At 34.9% G+C, this 17413-nt stretch overlaps 1 protein-coding gene across 4 annotated transcripts in view; it reads right to left on the bottom strand.

Moving 5' to 3' along the window:
• NOX4 (NADPH oxidase 4) overlaps positions 1-17413 on the bottom strand; it is a 163209-nt gene that overhangs the window by 119430 nt on the left and 26366 nt on the right. For all 4 annotated transcript variants that reach the window (XM_011938471.1, XM_011938468.1, XM_011938469.1 and 1 more), the window contains 2 exons: positions 2931-3041; positions 1228-1312 (listed from right to left, as the gene is read on the bottom strand). In XM_011938471.1, the coding sequence (XP_011793861.1) occupies positions 1228-1312; positions 2931-3041 (196 nt within the window). The remainder of the gene's footprint in view (positions 1-1227; positions 1313-2930; positions 3042-17413) is intronic.

Here is a 17413-nt window from a genome sequence, read left to right as displayed (position 1 = left end):
TAAAGTATAATAATAATAAAAAAAAAAAATTGAGGATCAAAGGGGTAACGTCACACATTAAAAGAGAAGGGCAGCTGGGGATAGAACCTATGCATGGACTCCTAAGAGTCCGTGTACTTCATCACTATGTTTCTTACTTTCTGTTCCAAAAATTTGAAAAGTATCATCTAAAAGCTCAGGATCAAAATGTATTTTAAAAGGATTTATAATAATACAAAGATCATTGCTTTATTTTTTAATTTAGAAAAGAGCAGGATAAAGCTTCGCAAATTTTGACATTAGTTTTTCTACCAAATATTAATACCATAGAAACATCAATCACATATAATTTGGGATGGAATCCTAATCTACTAATGAGTATTTCACATTGTAATTTTCATTCATTTGGCCAGGCACGGTGGCTCCTGCCTATAATCACAGTGCTTTGGGAGGCTGAGGCAGGCGAATTGCTTGAGCTCAGAAGTTCGAGACCAGCCTGGGCAACATGGTGAAAGCCCGCCTCTACAAAAAATACAAAAATTAGCCAGATGTGGTGGCACATGCCTGTAGTCCCAGCTACTCAGGAGGCTGAGTTGGGAGGATGGCTTAAGCCTGGGAAGTGGAGGTTGCAGTGAGCCAAGATTGTACCACTGCACTCCAGCCTGGGCGACGGGGTCAGACCCTGTTTCAAAAAAATAAAATAAATAAAATAAAAAGAGTTCATGCATTTAAACTCATATCATATCATCACTTTCAGACCTGAAAACTTTTAATCTGTTTCTTCCAGTATATCTAAGTGAAATTACCTACTTTCAGGAAATAGTCATTATCAGTTTGGGGGCCAGCTTTTGGATATCATAATGTAAAAACCATAACACACATCCATTTTCTGTAGTTCCCCACAGACAGCCCTTTTAAAAAACATGGAAAGAACTGCTAAACTATATAATAAGAAAATATTAAGTTGCTGACAGTAGATAATGTACAGAACAATAAAATCACACATTTTCCATGTATAATTTTACGTGTGGTTTAAAACACAAACCACGCTACGATCTTACATTGTTCAACATTGATGGCATTATATGTTAATATATCTGCAGGCAGTTACCCCAAATTGTCATCACTGGTTGTTCCGGAAGAATAAGATTAGGGAAAACTTTCTCTGACCATTCTGCATATGTCTGGAATGTTTACATTTTAAATGTGTAATTCTAACAAATTAATTAATAACTTTGGCTTTCTCACCTGAGAAAATACAGATAGTAACACCACAGGTAATATGGAATGTTCTGCTTTTATCCAACAATCTCCTGGTTCTCCTGCTTGGAACCTAAACAAAAATCATTTATTATGGTAAAAATAATGCAACAAATGTGATAAAAATTCTTCAGGATAGCATTGTTCATTATGTCAAAATTTTTAAAATATGTCAGAAACCTATTAATCAAAAATTGGTGAGATGAATTAGGATCTATCTAGTTAATGGAAAACCTAAACCATTAAAAAATAAATGTGAGAAGGCTATATAATTGATACGGAAATATGTTTAAGACACATTGTTAGGTAAAAAAAAGTTACAAAACATAAACTACACAGTGATCTTATATTGATCAACATTAATGGTATTATATGTTAGTGTATCTGCAGGTACTTTCCACAAATTGTCATCAGTGGTTGTTCTGGCAGAATAAAATGAGGGTAAACTTTCTCTGATCATTTTGCATATTTCTGGAATGTTTAAGTTTGAAAATCTATAGGATTTACTTTTGTAGTCAAAAAATAAGATTATTTTAAAATGAAGCAATCTCATCTATAGTTTGAAATGCCTGCTTGATCTTATAACAAATTAAAATGTCAAGCACCTTTGAATCACTGTTTCACACTCGGGGCAAATCTTTAAGAACTATTTAACACTGAGGGACTTAGGTGGGAACTTGTCATTCCCTGCCACTTATCTTCTCTTTCTCCAAGCCAAGCCAATAGCCAACCACAGGGATCAAAACCTAGCAGTTTAAATGGTAGGCAACCTAGAGAGAGTTATTTTCACAGATTACTGCATTAAAAGGAAAGAGTTTCTAAATATAATTACGTAGAAAGGGTTGAGAAGTTTTCCTAGAGTAAATCTGCATATATTAAATTCATAGAACATCAAAGTGGTCTCAAGTTAACAACTCCTTTTAAAATATCAATATCTATCCAGTGGTGCCTTGCTTAGTGAATCTTACGGAAGAAGAATCAAGATGCATACACACATAGTCACACATATACACAAAAACAGACAAATACAAAAAAGAATTTTTGTTGAGTTTTAGCAGAATAACTAAGTGTTTTTCTGTTTTCTTACATACTTCATTTTACAATACTACATATAACAAATGACATCACTATTTAATCAAGACATGTTTCTCAAGCCTATTACACACTTCAGAATTAGTATGTGTGTTAAGCAGAGATAAGTTGTTGCCAACACCAGCAATCATTTCGTGTATTGCTCAGAATCTAAAGGACTCTAGTTTGCTCACCTGGATTTAGCTAAGTGAAAATACAGAATCTCAGTGACACATGACATAATGGAAAGAACTCAAATTAGGATTGACCTTAGCTCTGCCATTCACTAGTCTCGAAGTTACTCAAAGCCTCTATGCCTGAGGTTTCTTGTGTGTGAAATGAAACTAACCATACCTGATTCCAGAATCCCTGTATTTGCCAGTGTGTATGTGAAATACTAAGCATAGTGCTGGAAATCCCTGTTAATAATATTACTATTATCCTCTGCCCTTATCTGGTGTTGCACAATAATTCACAGATCAGCTTGACAGGCTTTTACCATCATCTTAGAAGAAATCACTCCAGCCAAAAGTCAGACTATGAAAACTAAACAAACTAATATGTGACTGTTACACTTGATTTTTATGCTGGAATTTGTAACTAGGACTGTTTTTTCTTACCTTCTGTGATCCTCGGAGGTAAGCCAAGAGTATTCGGCACATGGGTAGAAGGATAAGGCTGCAGTTGAGGTTAAGAACAGATGCGGAGGCTCTGCTTAGACACAATCCTAGCTGAACAAATAAGGCAAGGTCAGCACACAGTTAAGGACAATAGTAAAGCCCTGACCTGGCTCTACAAGCTACAGGTCTTATCCTATTGCTCTTTTAAGAATCATGCCAAATACCAACTCCTTCAAGAGCCTTGAATAGTCTTCCCTTTTCCTCTCACTAAAAGCCCCTACGAACAACTGTTTTCTTTCTGTTCTGCACTGCCTTAAAACTTAGCACTCCTCGCATTAATGATAGTGTTACAATCACCTGTAAACACTGTTCCCACAGGAACTCCATTTCTTGTTCTGCCCCTAACCCACTGTTCTGGCTGTTAAGAGTCGAGAGTTTCTGTATATACTGCACCTCCACATGCACGTGGTGTTGGACCCTTTGTTCACTGATAACGTCACAGTTTTCAAGCAAGTTTTTCATGTGTGTTCTCTCTCTCTGGAACACTCTCAGTCTCCACACAACCCACCCATTTACACACCACAGCTTTTCTGCAAGCTCTGCTTATCAGTAACTCTATTCATCTTTCTGGTCACATAGTAAGCACGACTCTTCTAGAGTTCTTTCCTGGCCGGAAACTAGGCGAGAACCCACTGGTATATATGCACTCATTGCTTTCTGTACTTCCCTGATTATGTCTCTAATCTTCTTTCTAATCTTTTTAAAAATTTTTATTTTGTTTTTAATTGACAAATAATAATTGTATATGTATGGATACAATATGATGTTTTGATACATGTATATATCATGAAATGATCAAATCAAGCTATTTTACATATACATCCCCCAAAACACTTATCATTTCTTTGTGATAAATTTATTTATTTATTTATTTTTATTTTATTTTATTTTATTTTACTTTATTTTATTTTTTTGAGGCAGGGTCTCACTTTTTCTCCCAGGCTGAGTGCAGTGGTGCCATCAGTGCTCACTGCAGCCCTTTCCTCCTGGGTTCAAGTTATCCTCCTGCCTCAGTCTTATGAGTAGTTAGGACTACAGATGCATGCCACGTGGTGAGAATATTTAAAATCCACTCTTAGTCGGGCATGGTGTAATGTACCCATAGTCCCAGTTACTCTGGAGACTGGGGCAGGAGGATTACTTGAGCCCAGGAGCTTGAGGCTGCAGTGAGTCATGTTAATGCCACTGGAGTCCAGCCTGGGTGACAGGGCGAAACCCTGTCTCAAAAAATAAAAAATTAAAATTAAAATACACTCTTAGCTATTTTGAAAAATACAATACACTATTATTAACTATAGTCACCATGTTGTGCAATCGATTACCAGGCCTATTTCTTCTAACTGAAACTTTGTACACTCGTCCACTCCCATCCCCACCCTCTAGTAACCACCATTCTACTCTCTACTTCTATGATTTCAACTCTTTTAGATTCAAAATGTAAGTGAGATCATACAGTATTTGTCTTTCTCTGCGTGGCTTATTTCACTTAGCATAACATCCTCTAGATAATCCATGTTGCTAAAAATGACCAATCTTAAATAAGATGATGCCTTGAAAAAACTGAGATTCATATATTTGACTATGTCTTGGGAGGAGGATATATCCATTATTTTAAGCACCGTTTTCATCTGGTGATAGCTAACTTAAAGCACTATCTTCATATGTTCACACTGAAAGCATTATGTTCATACTACAACAAATGAAGAATATAATGGAATAAAAATGCTTTTAGCAAAAGCACACCTATTTCTTATTATTAGCCACACATAGTTTGGATCAATTTATGCTTATTAATACATTAAACCTCTTTCTGCAACCCTAGGAAGTAATTACAAATATTATCTTTCTTCTTAAAAGAAAAGGAATATTGAATCATAATGAAGTTAAGAATTTACCCAACATAAGACTATCAGAAAGTTGTGGAGCCAGAATTCAAACCCAGATATTCTGACTCCAGCATTTATACTAGTAACCCCTACTTTATCGTGCTGCTAAATTGCTTTTAAAAAGAAAATGTCCAGAAGGCACATATTAAGTAATAAACATTTTGTTGAATGACTTGATGAATGAACAAACATTTGAGGTAAGTGGTTTTAGACAACCATCCTAGATAAGACTTCCCTCCTAGTAACCCTCTCCAGCCCCAATAAGGTTATTGTTCTTGTTCTTTTATCATTAAAGGAAACTGAGGTATAAATATTTGAGAAGTACTAGACAAGGTCACAGCCTCATATACATTAAGGATTGCCTACATAGTATTAGGATGGGATTCCCAGCATAATTATTCTGTTACTTCCACTTAGTGTGTGACATGTTACCTCGAATTTTTATGTTTTAACCTTTTTCTGTAAGTAAATGTTAAACCCCTCAAGACCAGGGTAAATATTTCTAAAATGTTTTAATATTACCCTACATTTTTATTTCAATTATCTGTTTATCAATTGCTTTTGAATATATTTTAATGTAATCATCAGATCTACCCTGACAAGCTGAGTAGATGTTATTATTGCCACGTCAGAGATGAAGAGCTGTTACAAAATAATAATAATTAAGTCCACAACAAGAAATCCTGATTCAATGACTTTGGGTAGTGCCTGAACATGGACATTTTTGAAAGCTTTCCAGATGATTCTAACATGCCACCTGGGTTGAACACCACTACCTAAGGCTATTTAGCTAACTCTTTACAAGTTATGAAACAATGGCAACCGTTAAATTACAGTAAGTAAATGTAATTGCATATTTCCAAGCTTACTGGCCAAAAGTAGCTTTAAAAATACCATTTTTATATTAAAAATACAAAAGTAAATAGTCTAGACATAAATAAAAAACAAAGCAAGAACAATAAAGACCTCATCTATAGAAAGCTGACATAGTAAGGTACAACAAACAGGTTTACCATCCAATACAGAACAGCCGCTAGGCTAAGTGTTTTTAATGAATCAATGAAAATATTTTCAAAAACCTTGTGAAGTAAGAACTATTATACTCATTTTTTTACAGATGACTTGTATAAGGATCTTAGAAGCTGTATACCTTGTCCAAAGTCAAACTAGTTGAAAAGGATTTCTGTACGCTGGACTCTATGACTCTTTTCATCTCAGGGTTAAAACTAAGGCAAAAAATGTACTGAAGGATATGAAAGGATAAATACTAAATTGAGAGACATGAGAAAAGCCTACTCCAATGGCTCCTACAGGCCATATATATTATCCTCAGTTGCCAGTAAAGTATGTTAGTTAAACAGAGGTCTTGGGTTTCATCTTCTATCAAGCATGACTACATTATTTATTACTTAGTCACAAGTTACCCCTATAGTCCTAGCCAGCACCATTTCCTCTTTAGTTGAAAATATGAATTTATTTGCTTGTGTCTTATAAGACCTCAAACTTCTCTGACTTTCTATGCATTACCTTAATTCTTATATATTATCACAAGGACATTCCATGGAGAAGCAGAAACCCCAAAGGTACCTCATTTCTCCTTATAACTGCCTCTCAACTCTAGGATCTGGCTTACTCCTCCTTTCTACTCTTTTCCTGCACCCAGGTAGTGAGTTTTTCAAAGGCAGCACCATTATTTTTTTTTTTACAGCTATATATCCTCAGCCCTAACAAAATGGTAGTATTCAGTAAATGTTTGTTGAATTGAGCTGAATCTTTAAACACAGATACCATGCTCTGATAAGCATTTTATTTGGTTACAACTCTCAAGTTAGTTCAAATATTTACAATCTTTGTGGCTATTTTATTCACAAAGCTTGTATGTCCACCAATAACTTTAAATTGCTCAGCTTGCAGTATCATGGAAAATATTACGAAGTGGTCACTGAAAATTCCCCACTGTTATCAAGAAGATGAAGTCATATATACACACACACACACACACATACACACACACACACATACACACACATATACACACACACACACACACACACACACATATATATCAAAAATCAGGCACCTCAAGAAAATTCCTAGTTACATTATTCTTACTCCCAGAATCTGTAGGCAACTCTATCCATCAAATTGGGCAATCAATAAGTCCTGAGTGAATACATGTATGGGAGCTGAAAAAAAAGAAATTGAACTCATGGAGACAGAGAATAGGCTGAGAAGAGTAGTGGGAAGTGGGGAGATGAAGAGGCAATGGTTAATGGGTACATGAACTCAGTACTCATTAAAAGGAATAATATCTATTGTTTGATAGGACAATAGGGAAACTACAGTTAACAAGAATTTACTGTATATTCCAAAATAACTAAAAGAGTGGAATTACAATTTTCCCAACATAAAGAAATGATAAATGGTTGAGGTGATAGATAGCCCAACTACTCTTACTACACATTGAATGTTTGTATCAAAATATCATGTGTACTTGATACATATATGCAATTACTATAATAATTAAAAATTAAAATTGTGTAAGAAGGTAAATCTAAGCAAGTTTCAAAAAGAAGTCTTGTGTGAATAAATGAATGGATGAATAGAAATAAATAATAAGTAAATTTAGAATACATATATTTTGACAAATATAAATGCACAAATGTTTTTATTAATAGATTTTGAAAAGACTAAAGACTTAGTCTGAAAGAAAGTAGGACGAGACCCAAGATGGCTGACTAGATACAGCCAGGAGGAACATCTCACACTGAGAGACAGGGACATGGGGAAGACTAGCAAACCCTGAGCAGATCTTCAGCAGGAAAGCATTGAGAGTGGGTGAAAGTGAGGACACAGACAGTGGGCTAAACTTGGGGAGGAAGCTGGGAGCCCTGTAGGGGGCTGTTGAGCACTGGGTCTTGTTCCTGGACCCCAGCAACTCCTGGGGAAGGAGTGAGTTAAACAGGTGAGCAGTGCTCTGTCCTCACCAGGAACCTCCAAAAGTCCTGGCAGCAAGAGAGCCCATGACTCCTATAGACACTTGAGCTGACAGATTGAGTTGGTAGAGAGGTGGAAGAAACAGGATTCCAGCCTATGCAGAGCCTAGAGGGTTTGGCACAGGAACAGTTGCAGTGGAGCATGGGCAGGGTGCCCATCCCCCAAGACTCTCCATGTCCTTCTAAGTGATGTGAGCCTTTGAGAGACTCTCGGACCTAAGGAGAGTGTGGTGGTGTTGCAAATGGGATGGGACCAGTCCAAACTGCACATCCCCTGTCTGCTGGTCTCTCTTGGGTACAGCCTGACTGTATGTTCCTGCTTGAAGCATATCCTCCGATGCCCAACCAAGTTGCTTCCCAGGGGTTATCATCATAGCTCCTTCACTGGAAGACTATGCCTGTTTGTTGAAGAACTCCAGTAGACCAGCCCCTGACAATGCACACTAGCCAACCTGAAGCCTTGCCCCACTACAGTCTCCCTCTCCCCATGTGGGCAGACCTCACCTCCCTTACCCAGCCAGTACATATGTGTGAATGTATCCCACTGTGCCACCACAGATGATACAGAGCTCACTATCTAACCCCTTGCTGATGCAAGAGTGCCCTGTTACACTACCACCAACAGCACAAATGCATACATGGACGCTGGCAACTCTGCCTCTGCCACCGCCCTGCACCAGCCACACTGCCACTGCCATAGGCATGAGCATACACAGGACCACTTCAGGCTCACTCCCACCAGTGCACCACCCAAGCCTACAGGAGTGAACTCTGCTAGCACCAGCTTTGTAGAGTTGTGGCCAGTAGACTGGGACACCTGAGCCCTCCAGTGAATCAGATTCCTAACCTCAAAGGGCCAGAGACCAAAGCTGGGTGCCTAGTACAGCTGCCCAGAGTTAATCATGCAGTCCAGGAGTGCTGAGCTGATCCTTGGCCCCCTAAAACCTTCCAGAAATAAAGTCAGTCTACTGAACCTACCTTAAACCACAACCAAACTTCCAAAGGCATCAAAGAAAATAAAATTGTAAAAATCTCTATCCAAAGAACAGTAACTTCAAAGACTAAAGGAACATCAGTCCACATAGATGAGAAGGAATCTGGCAACTCAAAAATCTAGAGTGTCTTCTTACTTCCAAATGACCACATTAGGTCCCAAGCGATAGTTCTTAACTAGTTCTTAACTAGGCTTAACTAACAGAAATATAATTCAGAATATAGATAGAAACAAACATCATAGAGATTTAGGAGAAAATTGAAACCAAATCAAAGGAAACTAAGAAATATAGTAAAATGATGCAAGAACTGAAAGATGAAATGACCATTTTAAGTAAGAACCAAACTGATCTGATAGAGCTAAAAAACTCACTACTAGAATTTCATAATCCAATCACAAGTATTAACAGCAGAATACACCAAGCTGTGGAAAGAATGTTAGAGCTTGAAGGCCAGTTCTCCAAATTAACTCAGACAAAAATAAAGAAAAAAGAATGAATGAAACCTCCAGGAAATATGGGATTAAGTAAAAGGGCCAAATTACTAATTGGCATCCCTGAGAGAGAGTAAGCAAATTGGAAAACATGTCTGAGGATATAATTCATGAAAATTTCCCCAACTCTGCTAGACAGGCTATCACTCAAATTCAGAAAATGCAGAGAACCCCTGTGAGATCCTATACAAGATGACCATCCCCAAAACATAGTCATCAGATTCTCCAAGATCAAAATGAAAGAAAAACTGTTAAAGGCAGCTAGAGAGAAGGGGCAAGTCAAACTACAAAGGGAATACTTTCAGGCTAAAGTGGACCTTTGAACAGAAACCCTACAAGACAGTCAAAATTGGGGGACTATATTCAGTATTCTTAAGGAAAATATCCCAACCAAGAAGTTCATATCCAGCCAAACTAAACTTCATAAACAAAGGAGAAATAAGATACTTTTCAGGCAAGCAATAGCTAAGGAAATTCCTAACGACAAGACTTGCCTTATAAGAGATCCTGAAGGGAGTGCTAAATATAAAGACAAAAGACCATTACCAGCCACAACAAAACAAACTTAAGTACGTAGACCATTGATACTATAAAGCAACTACACAATAAAGTTTGCATAATAACCAGCTAACAACATGATGATAGGAACAAATTCACATATATCAGTAATAACCTTGAATGTAAACAGGCTAAATGCCTTAATTAAAAGACAGAGTGGCAAACTGGAAAAAGATACAAGAGCCAACTGAATGCTGTCTTCAACAGACCCATCTGACATGCAATGACATTCATAGGTTCAAAGTAAAAGGATGGAAAAAAATCTACCAAGTAAACAGAAAACAGAAAAAAGCAAGGGTTGCTACTCTAGTTTCTGACAAAACATACTTTAAACCAACAATGAACAAAAAAGACAAAGAAGGGCATTACATAATGGTAAAGGGTTCAATTTAATAAGAAGACCTAATTATTCTAAGTAGATATGAACTCAACACAGGAGCACCCGGATTCATAAAAAAAGTTCTTAGAGCCCTATGAAGAGACTTAGATAACCGCACAAAAATAACAGAAGACTTCAAAACCCCTCTAACATTATTAGGCATATCCTTGAGTCAGAAAACTAACAAAGATATTCAAGACATGATCTTGTCACTTGATCAAATGGATGTAACAGATATCTACAGGACAATCTACCCCCAAACAAGTGAATATACAATCTTATTATCTGCACATTGTATATACTCTAAAATTGACCACATGCTCAGCCATAAAACAATTTTCAGCAAAATTTAAAAACCTAAAATCATACCAACCACACTCTTGGACCACAATGCAATAGTAATATAACTCAACACTAAGAAGATCGCTTGAAACCATGCAATTACATGAAAATTAAATAACCGGCTCCTGAATGACTTTTGGGTAAACAATGAAATTAAGGTAAAAATCAAGAAATTCTTTGAAACTAAGAAGAACAAAGATACAACATACCAGAATCTCTGAGACACAGCTAAAGGAGTGTTGAGAGGGAAGTTTACAGCACTAAGCACCCACATCAAAAAGTTAGAAAGACTTCAAATTAATTACCTAACACCACAGCTAGGGGAACAAAAAATAACCAAAATCAGAGCTGAACTGAATGAAACTGAAGGAGGAAAAATCATACAAAAGTTCAGCAAATGGTAAAATTGGTTTTTTGAAAGAATAAATAAGACTGATAGACTGCTAGCTCGACTAATATAGAAAAAGAGAGACAATCCAAATAAACACAATCAGAAATGACAAAGGAAGCATTATCACAGGCTTCAGAGAAGTACAAAAAACACTCAGAGACAATTATGAGCATCTTTATGCAAACAAACTATGAAACCTAAAAGAAATGAAGAAATTTCTGGAAACATAAACCCTCCAAAATTGAACCAGGAAGAAATTGATACCCTGAACAGACCAAATAATAAGTTCCAAAATTGAATCAATAATAAAAATCCTACCAGTCAGAGAAAACCCAGGACCAGACAGATTCATAGCCAAATTCTACCAGATGTATAAAGAAGAGATAGTACTATTCCTACTGAAATTATTCCAAAAACATGAGGAGACTTTCCTCTAACTCATTCTGGTACCAAAACCTGGCAGAGATACTACGAAAAAAGAAAACTTCAGGCCAATATCCTTGATGAAAATAGAAGCAAAAATCCCCCCAAAATATTAATAAATCAAGTCCAGCAGCAAACAAAGTTAATTCACCACAATCAAGTAGGCTCTATACCTGAGACAAAGGTTGCTTCAACATACACAAATCAATAAATCACACAAACTTAAATACTAAAAAACCATGATCATCTCAATAGACGCAGAGAAGACTTTGAGTAAAATTCAACATTGCTTCATGTTAAAAACCCTCAACAAACTAGGCATTGAAGTAACATAACTCAAAATAATAAGAGCCATCTATGACAAACCCACAGCCAATATCACTTTGAAAAGGGAAAAGCTGTAAGTATTCCCCTTGAGAACAGAAACAAGACAAGGATGCCCTCTCTCCTCTCACCACTCCTATTGAACATAATACAGGAAGCCCTAGACAGAGCAGACAACTAAGAGAAAAATTTAAAGACATCCAAATAAGAAGAGAGGAATTCAAATGATCTCGGTTTGCAGATGATATGATTCTATGCCTAGAAAATCCAATAATCTCTGCCCAAAGCTCCTAGATCTTATAAACAACTTCAGCAAAGTTTAAAGATAAAAATATTAAGGTATAAAAATTAGTAGCATTTCTATACACCAACAATGTTCAAGCTGAGGGCCAAATCAAGATCATAATCCCATTCACAATATCCACAAAAATAATAAAATACCTAGAAATACAAATAACCAGGTAAGTAAAAGACATCTGCAAGAGAATTATAAAATACTGCTGAATGAAATCAGAAATAACACAAACAAATGAAAAAAAATTCCATGTTCATAAATGGGAAGAATCATTATAGTTAAAATGGCCATACTGGCTGAAGCAATTTACAGATTCAATACCATTCCTATCAAACTACCAATGCCAGTCATCACAGAATTAGAAAAAAACTATTTTAAATTCATATGGAACCAAAAAAGAGCCCAAATAGCCAAAGTAATACCAAGCAAAAGAACAAAGCCGGAGGCCTCCCATTACCTGCCTTCAAATTATACTACAAGACTACAGTAACCAAATCAGCATAGTGCTGGTACACATACACACAGTCTAATGGAACAGAATAGAGTGCCCAGAAATAAAGCTGCATACCTACAACCATCTGATCTTTGACAAAATCAACAAACACAATCAATAGGAAATCATGTTGCTAGGATAACTGCAACTATATCCTCCTAGCAACAATATAAATGGTGCTAGGATAACTGGCTACCCATTTGCAAAAGATTTAATCTGGATCCCTTTCTTAAAGCAATATAAAAATCAACTCAAGATGAATGAAAGACTTAAATGTAAAGCAATATAAAAATTAACTCGAGATGAATGAAAGACTTAAATGTAAAACCTAAAACTATAAAAAGCCTGGAGGATAACCTAGGAAAAATACCATTCAGGACATAGAGCTTGGCAAAGATTTCTGATGAAGACAACAAAAGCAATTACAACGAAATCAAAAATGGACAAATAAGATCTAATTAAACTAAGCAGCTTCTGCACAACAAAAGAAACTATAAACAGACAACCTACAGAATGGATGAAAATATTTGAAATCCATGCATATGACAAAGACCTAGTACACAGATTCTGTAAGAAACTCAAACAAATTAACAAGCAAAAAAAAAAAAAACAAACAATCTCATTAAAAAGTGTGCTAAGAACATAAAAAGACACTTTTCCAAACAAGACATACATGTGGCCAACAAGCATATGAAAACAATATTCAACATCACTAATTACTAGAGAAACATAAATCAAAACCACAATGAGATACCATCTCACACCCGTCAGAATGGCTATAATTAAAAAGTCAAAAAATAACAGATTCTGGGAAGGTTGCAAAGAAAAGGGAACACTTACATGCTGTTCATGGGAATGTGAATTAGATCAGCCCCTGTGGAAAACAGTTTTGCAATTTTTCAACAAACTTAAAACCAAATTTTTATTTGATCCAGCAATCCTATGATTGAATATATACCCAAAGCGATATAAATCATTCTACCATAAAGATGCATGCACACATACATTCATCACAGCACTATTCACAAGAGCAGACATGGAATCAACCTAAATGCTCATTAATGACAGACTGGATAAAGAAAATATGGTATATAGATATACCATGGAATACTGTACAGCCATAAAAAGAAACAAGATCATGTCCTTTGCAAGAAATATGAATGGGGCTGGAGGTGATTATCCTAAAACAGAAAACCAAATACCGAGCGCATATTCTCACTTACAAATTGAGAGCTAAACATTGAGTACTTAGGAACGTAAAGAATGGAACAACAGACATGGGTCTACTTGAGGGTGGAGGGTGGGAGAAGCGAGACATTCAACAAACTATCTATGTGGTACTATGCTTATTACTTGGGTGAAAAAAATAATCTGTACACTAAATCCCCACGAAACACAATTTATCCCTATAGTAAACCTGCACATGTACCACTGATCCTAAAATAAAAGTTTAAAAAAATATGAGAAGAAAATATTTAAATCCAATATTAACATTATGGAGCAGAAGAAAGTGAAATGAGGGGAACAAAACCTCATTACAGAGCATCTTATAAGTCACAGATCATAAAGTAAAATTGACCAGTAAAATCCCACTATTATCTCTTCCAAGTTATGAAAAAATTATTTGAATTTTCTAATGTTTGCATTACTCATCTGCCAAGAGAGAACATAATACTACTATGTGAGGAAATTCAGTCACAAACTACTTGTAACATACCTCTAAAACGTTTTCTATTCAATAAATGCAATCCTTAGTAAACTTTTGTTTTATTCTGCTCCTTTTGGGAAGAAAGAATTTTAAAAAAAGAAGAAAGGGAGCAAGGGAGGGTAAGGATGAAAGAAAACTAGCTAACTGCATTAATATATAACAGCAACAAATATTTTTTAAAACATTTTAAAGATTTTATTTTATAAAAGTAATAAAAAATGTAAACTGTCTAGTAAAAAATTTAACAAAAAAAACAAAACCACAAGACACATGTAAAAACAAGAAACTAAAGGAACGTAAGAGAAGGGCTAAGTAGATAACTAATACACCATGTTTCATGTAGGGAGATTTAATATCGTAAAGATGCCAATCTCTCAAAATTGATTTACAAACTCAATGTAACTCCAATCGAACTCCAACAGGTTTTCTTCATAAAACTTGGCAAGCTGACTTTAAAATGTATGCAGAAATGCAAAACAGCAGAAACAAAGTGAAACACTAAAAGAAAAGGTGACAAAATTTGGCCTTCACATAATAGAACTTACTATAAAGTCACAGTAATTCAGAATGTGTTTCTTGCATATAGATAGATAAACTGACCAATGGAACAAAGACCCGTAAACAGCTATATATGTATCAACTATGATATGTGACAGAGGGGGCATGTCAGATTAATGGGAAAAGAGTCTATTCGATGAAGGAAAAAATGAGTTATCATATACAAACAAAATCACACAACATCCTTGTTTCAAACCACCCCAAAACATTAATTCCTGAATAGTTAAGAACTTAAATAGCAAAATCAAAATTCGAAACTTTTAATAGAACATAATATATTAATTTTTTGGACATTAGCATAGGCATTGGATTTCTCAAGAAATAAAAAGTTGGAACTCAAACAAAACAAGTAATACATTAAATATAAAGCAAAATAAAACTATTTTTTCAATGTCAAAAAATGAGAAACTCAAGTTGGAACTCAATCAAAACAAGTAATACATTAAATATACAAGCAAAATAAAACTATTTTTTCAATGTCAAAAAATGAGAAACTCAAAATTCACAATAGTGGTAATCTCTTGCAGGAAGAGAGAAGAAAAATATAGACATATGATGAGATAACCAAATATATAGATGTAAATTATGCATAATGTTCTAATTCTAGTTGTATGTACAGATATTCATTATATCATAAGTAATTTGTATAAAATAAATAAAGGAGGATCATACCTAAATTAACAAATTTGGATAGGAACTGAGGAATATTAGTAATCAGATTCTGTCCATCTAATATAAACAAATAAAAATAATTATGTATGTAAACTGTTTAATGCCTATCATATAGCAATAATTCCTATTAATAATAATAGGAACACTATTCTCTGGATTACCACTGAAGTCTACATCCCAGATCAGCTGTGCTTCATACAAGCTAATTACAATCACATGACACAACGTAATTTTCAAAGAATCAGTCCCCTTTGGTATTGATGCAATATTTTTTGGCAACAAATTTGAATCATATTCTTGCTAGCTTGTCATCTGCTGTTGTCTGGTACTATCCACACTTTTTAGATGAACAGTGTACAAAAATATAGCAAGAGATGGGGTCATATCTGTATATATTTCCTGAAGTAGGCCACAAAACAACTCTATTTTAATGACACTGACTAAGAATATGTGTAAGACAGGTGCTTTTCTTATCTTGAATTTGTTCATGCACTTGATATTTCCAACTTAACTGTTGGCAAAATGTCAACTTTGTGTTTATTGTCAGCATATGAAATACAGTTCCTGAAAGGGAGACAGGAAAATAAATAGTGTTTTCAGGAAAGCAGTAATTTTCATTGACTGATAGAAAAAGTAATTAATATGTCCAGTTAGGCTATTTCTACATCTTAAGTTGAAACACCTTAGGGATATAGTTTAATGGATATACCAGTAAGTGGACAAATAGACATAATACTCTCTGGACTATCTAAAAAAGGTTAAATATAATTTTCTATCTCAATCAGTAAAAGAATTATCATTTGAGAGTGACAAGTTTTTCTTGTTTATATAGGGTTCCAGAGAAATAGAATAATTATCTCTTTTGATCTGGCATTAGCCTATGATAAGAACACCTTAATTCAAAGGATTGTATATGACAATTGTATTTGTAGTTTTAATGTAGCTAAACAATAGTTAATTTAAAATATATCAGAAAAAAAATCTATCACAAAAGTTCAGGAATTAAGAGATACAAATAAATCATCCATATTTCCTTTGAGATTCAATGCTTTAAAGAAAATCTGTATATATCCTCATTGTCTAACTATGTATCGCATGTCTGGAAGTGTTTTATTATTGTGTTTATATGAAATTCCACAGTAATTTAATTCAAAGTGGCTTTAAGTATCCCCTTGGGATAAATATAGTTTATTTTAGCATCAACTTCTTCACGATTCTGCAAAATCCACCTGGAAATTTTACCAACAACCCACTTTCTTATACATATTTTTTCCTGAATATAGTTAGTTTTTTAAACTAAGAAGAAAACTTCTTTTTAATAGGTTTTCAGAGTACAAAACGTTCTCATTCAGAAGCAGTGGAGTGAGGAAAATGGAGATGGACTCATTTTAAAGTGGCAAGATTATAAGAAAACATTTTATCTAGTTACTCCATGGGCAATATTCTATTAGCTAAACAGATTGTTTTGTTTGATCATTATTAATCCATAAGCTTCATAAGCATCAGTTATCTCATGTGTTTATTTTTTTAAAAAATGACTGCTCTAAGTTATGTGTCCAGTCCATTTATGTGAATGATTTGTTTTATCCTTCCCAGCTACTCCAGAGTTTTTAAATTTAATCAGGTTAGTTGTCACTAGATGGAAGTGTTATTTTCAAAATTCAAGTCCCACCTGTCAAGGTGTCTAAGATACATAATTAACTCTGGATTCCATACGTAATTTTTAAAACTACAAATAGATTTTAAATGAGGACATATAAATAAAACATACTTTAGTTTTTGTTATGAACTAAATGCTGTTTCTCTCCAAAATTCATTTGTTGAAGCCTTAGTCGCCAATGTGATGGTATTTGGAGTTATGGCCTTTGATACAAAATTAGATGTAGATGAAGTTATGAGAATGGAGTCCCCA

The sequence above is a fragment of the Colobus angolensis genome, unplaced genomic scaffold (assembly GCF_000951035.1).
Source record: "Colobus angolensis palliatus isolate OR3802 unplaced genomic scaffold, Cang.pa_1.0 Scaffold174, whole genome shotgun sequence".
NCBI classification, from domain to species: domain Eukaryota; kingdom Metazoa; phylum Chordata; class Mammalia; order Primates; family Cercopithecidae; genus Colobus; species Colobus angolensis.
Note: the sequence above shows the minus strand (reverse complement) of the source record. Positions and strands in the feature narration are given on the sequence as shown.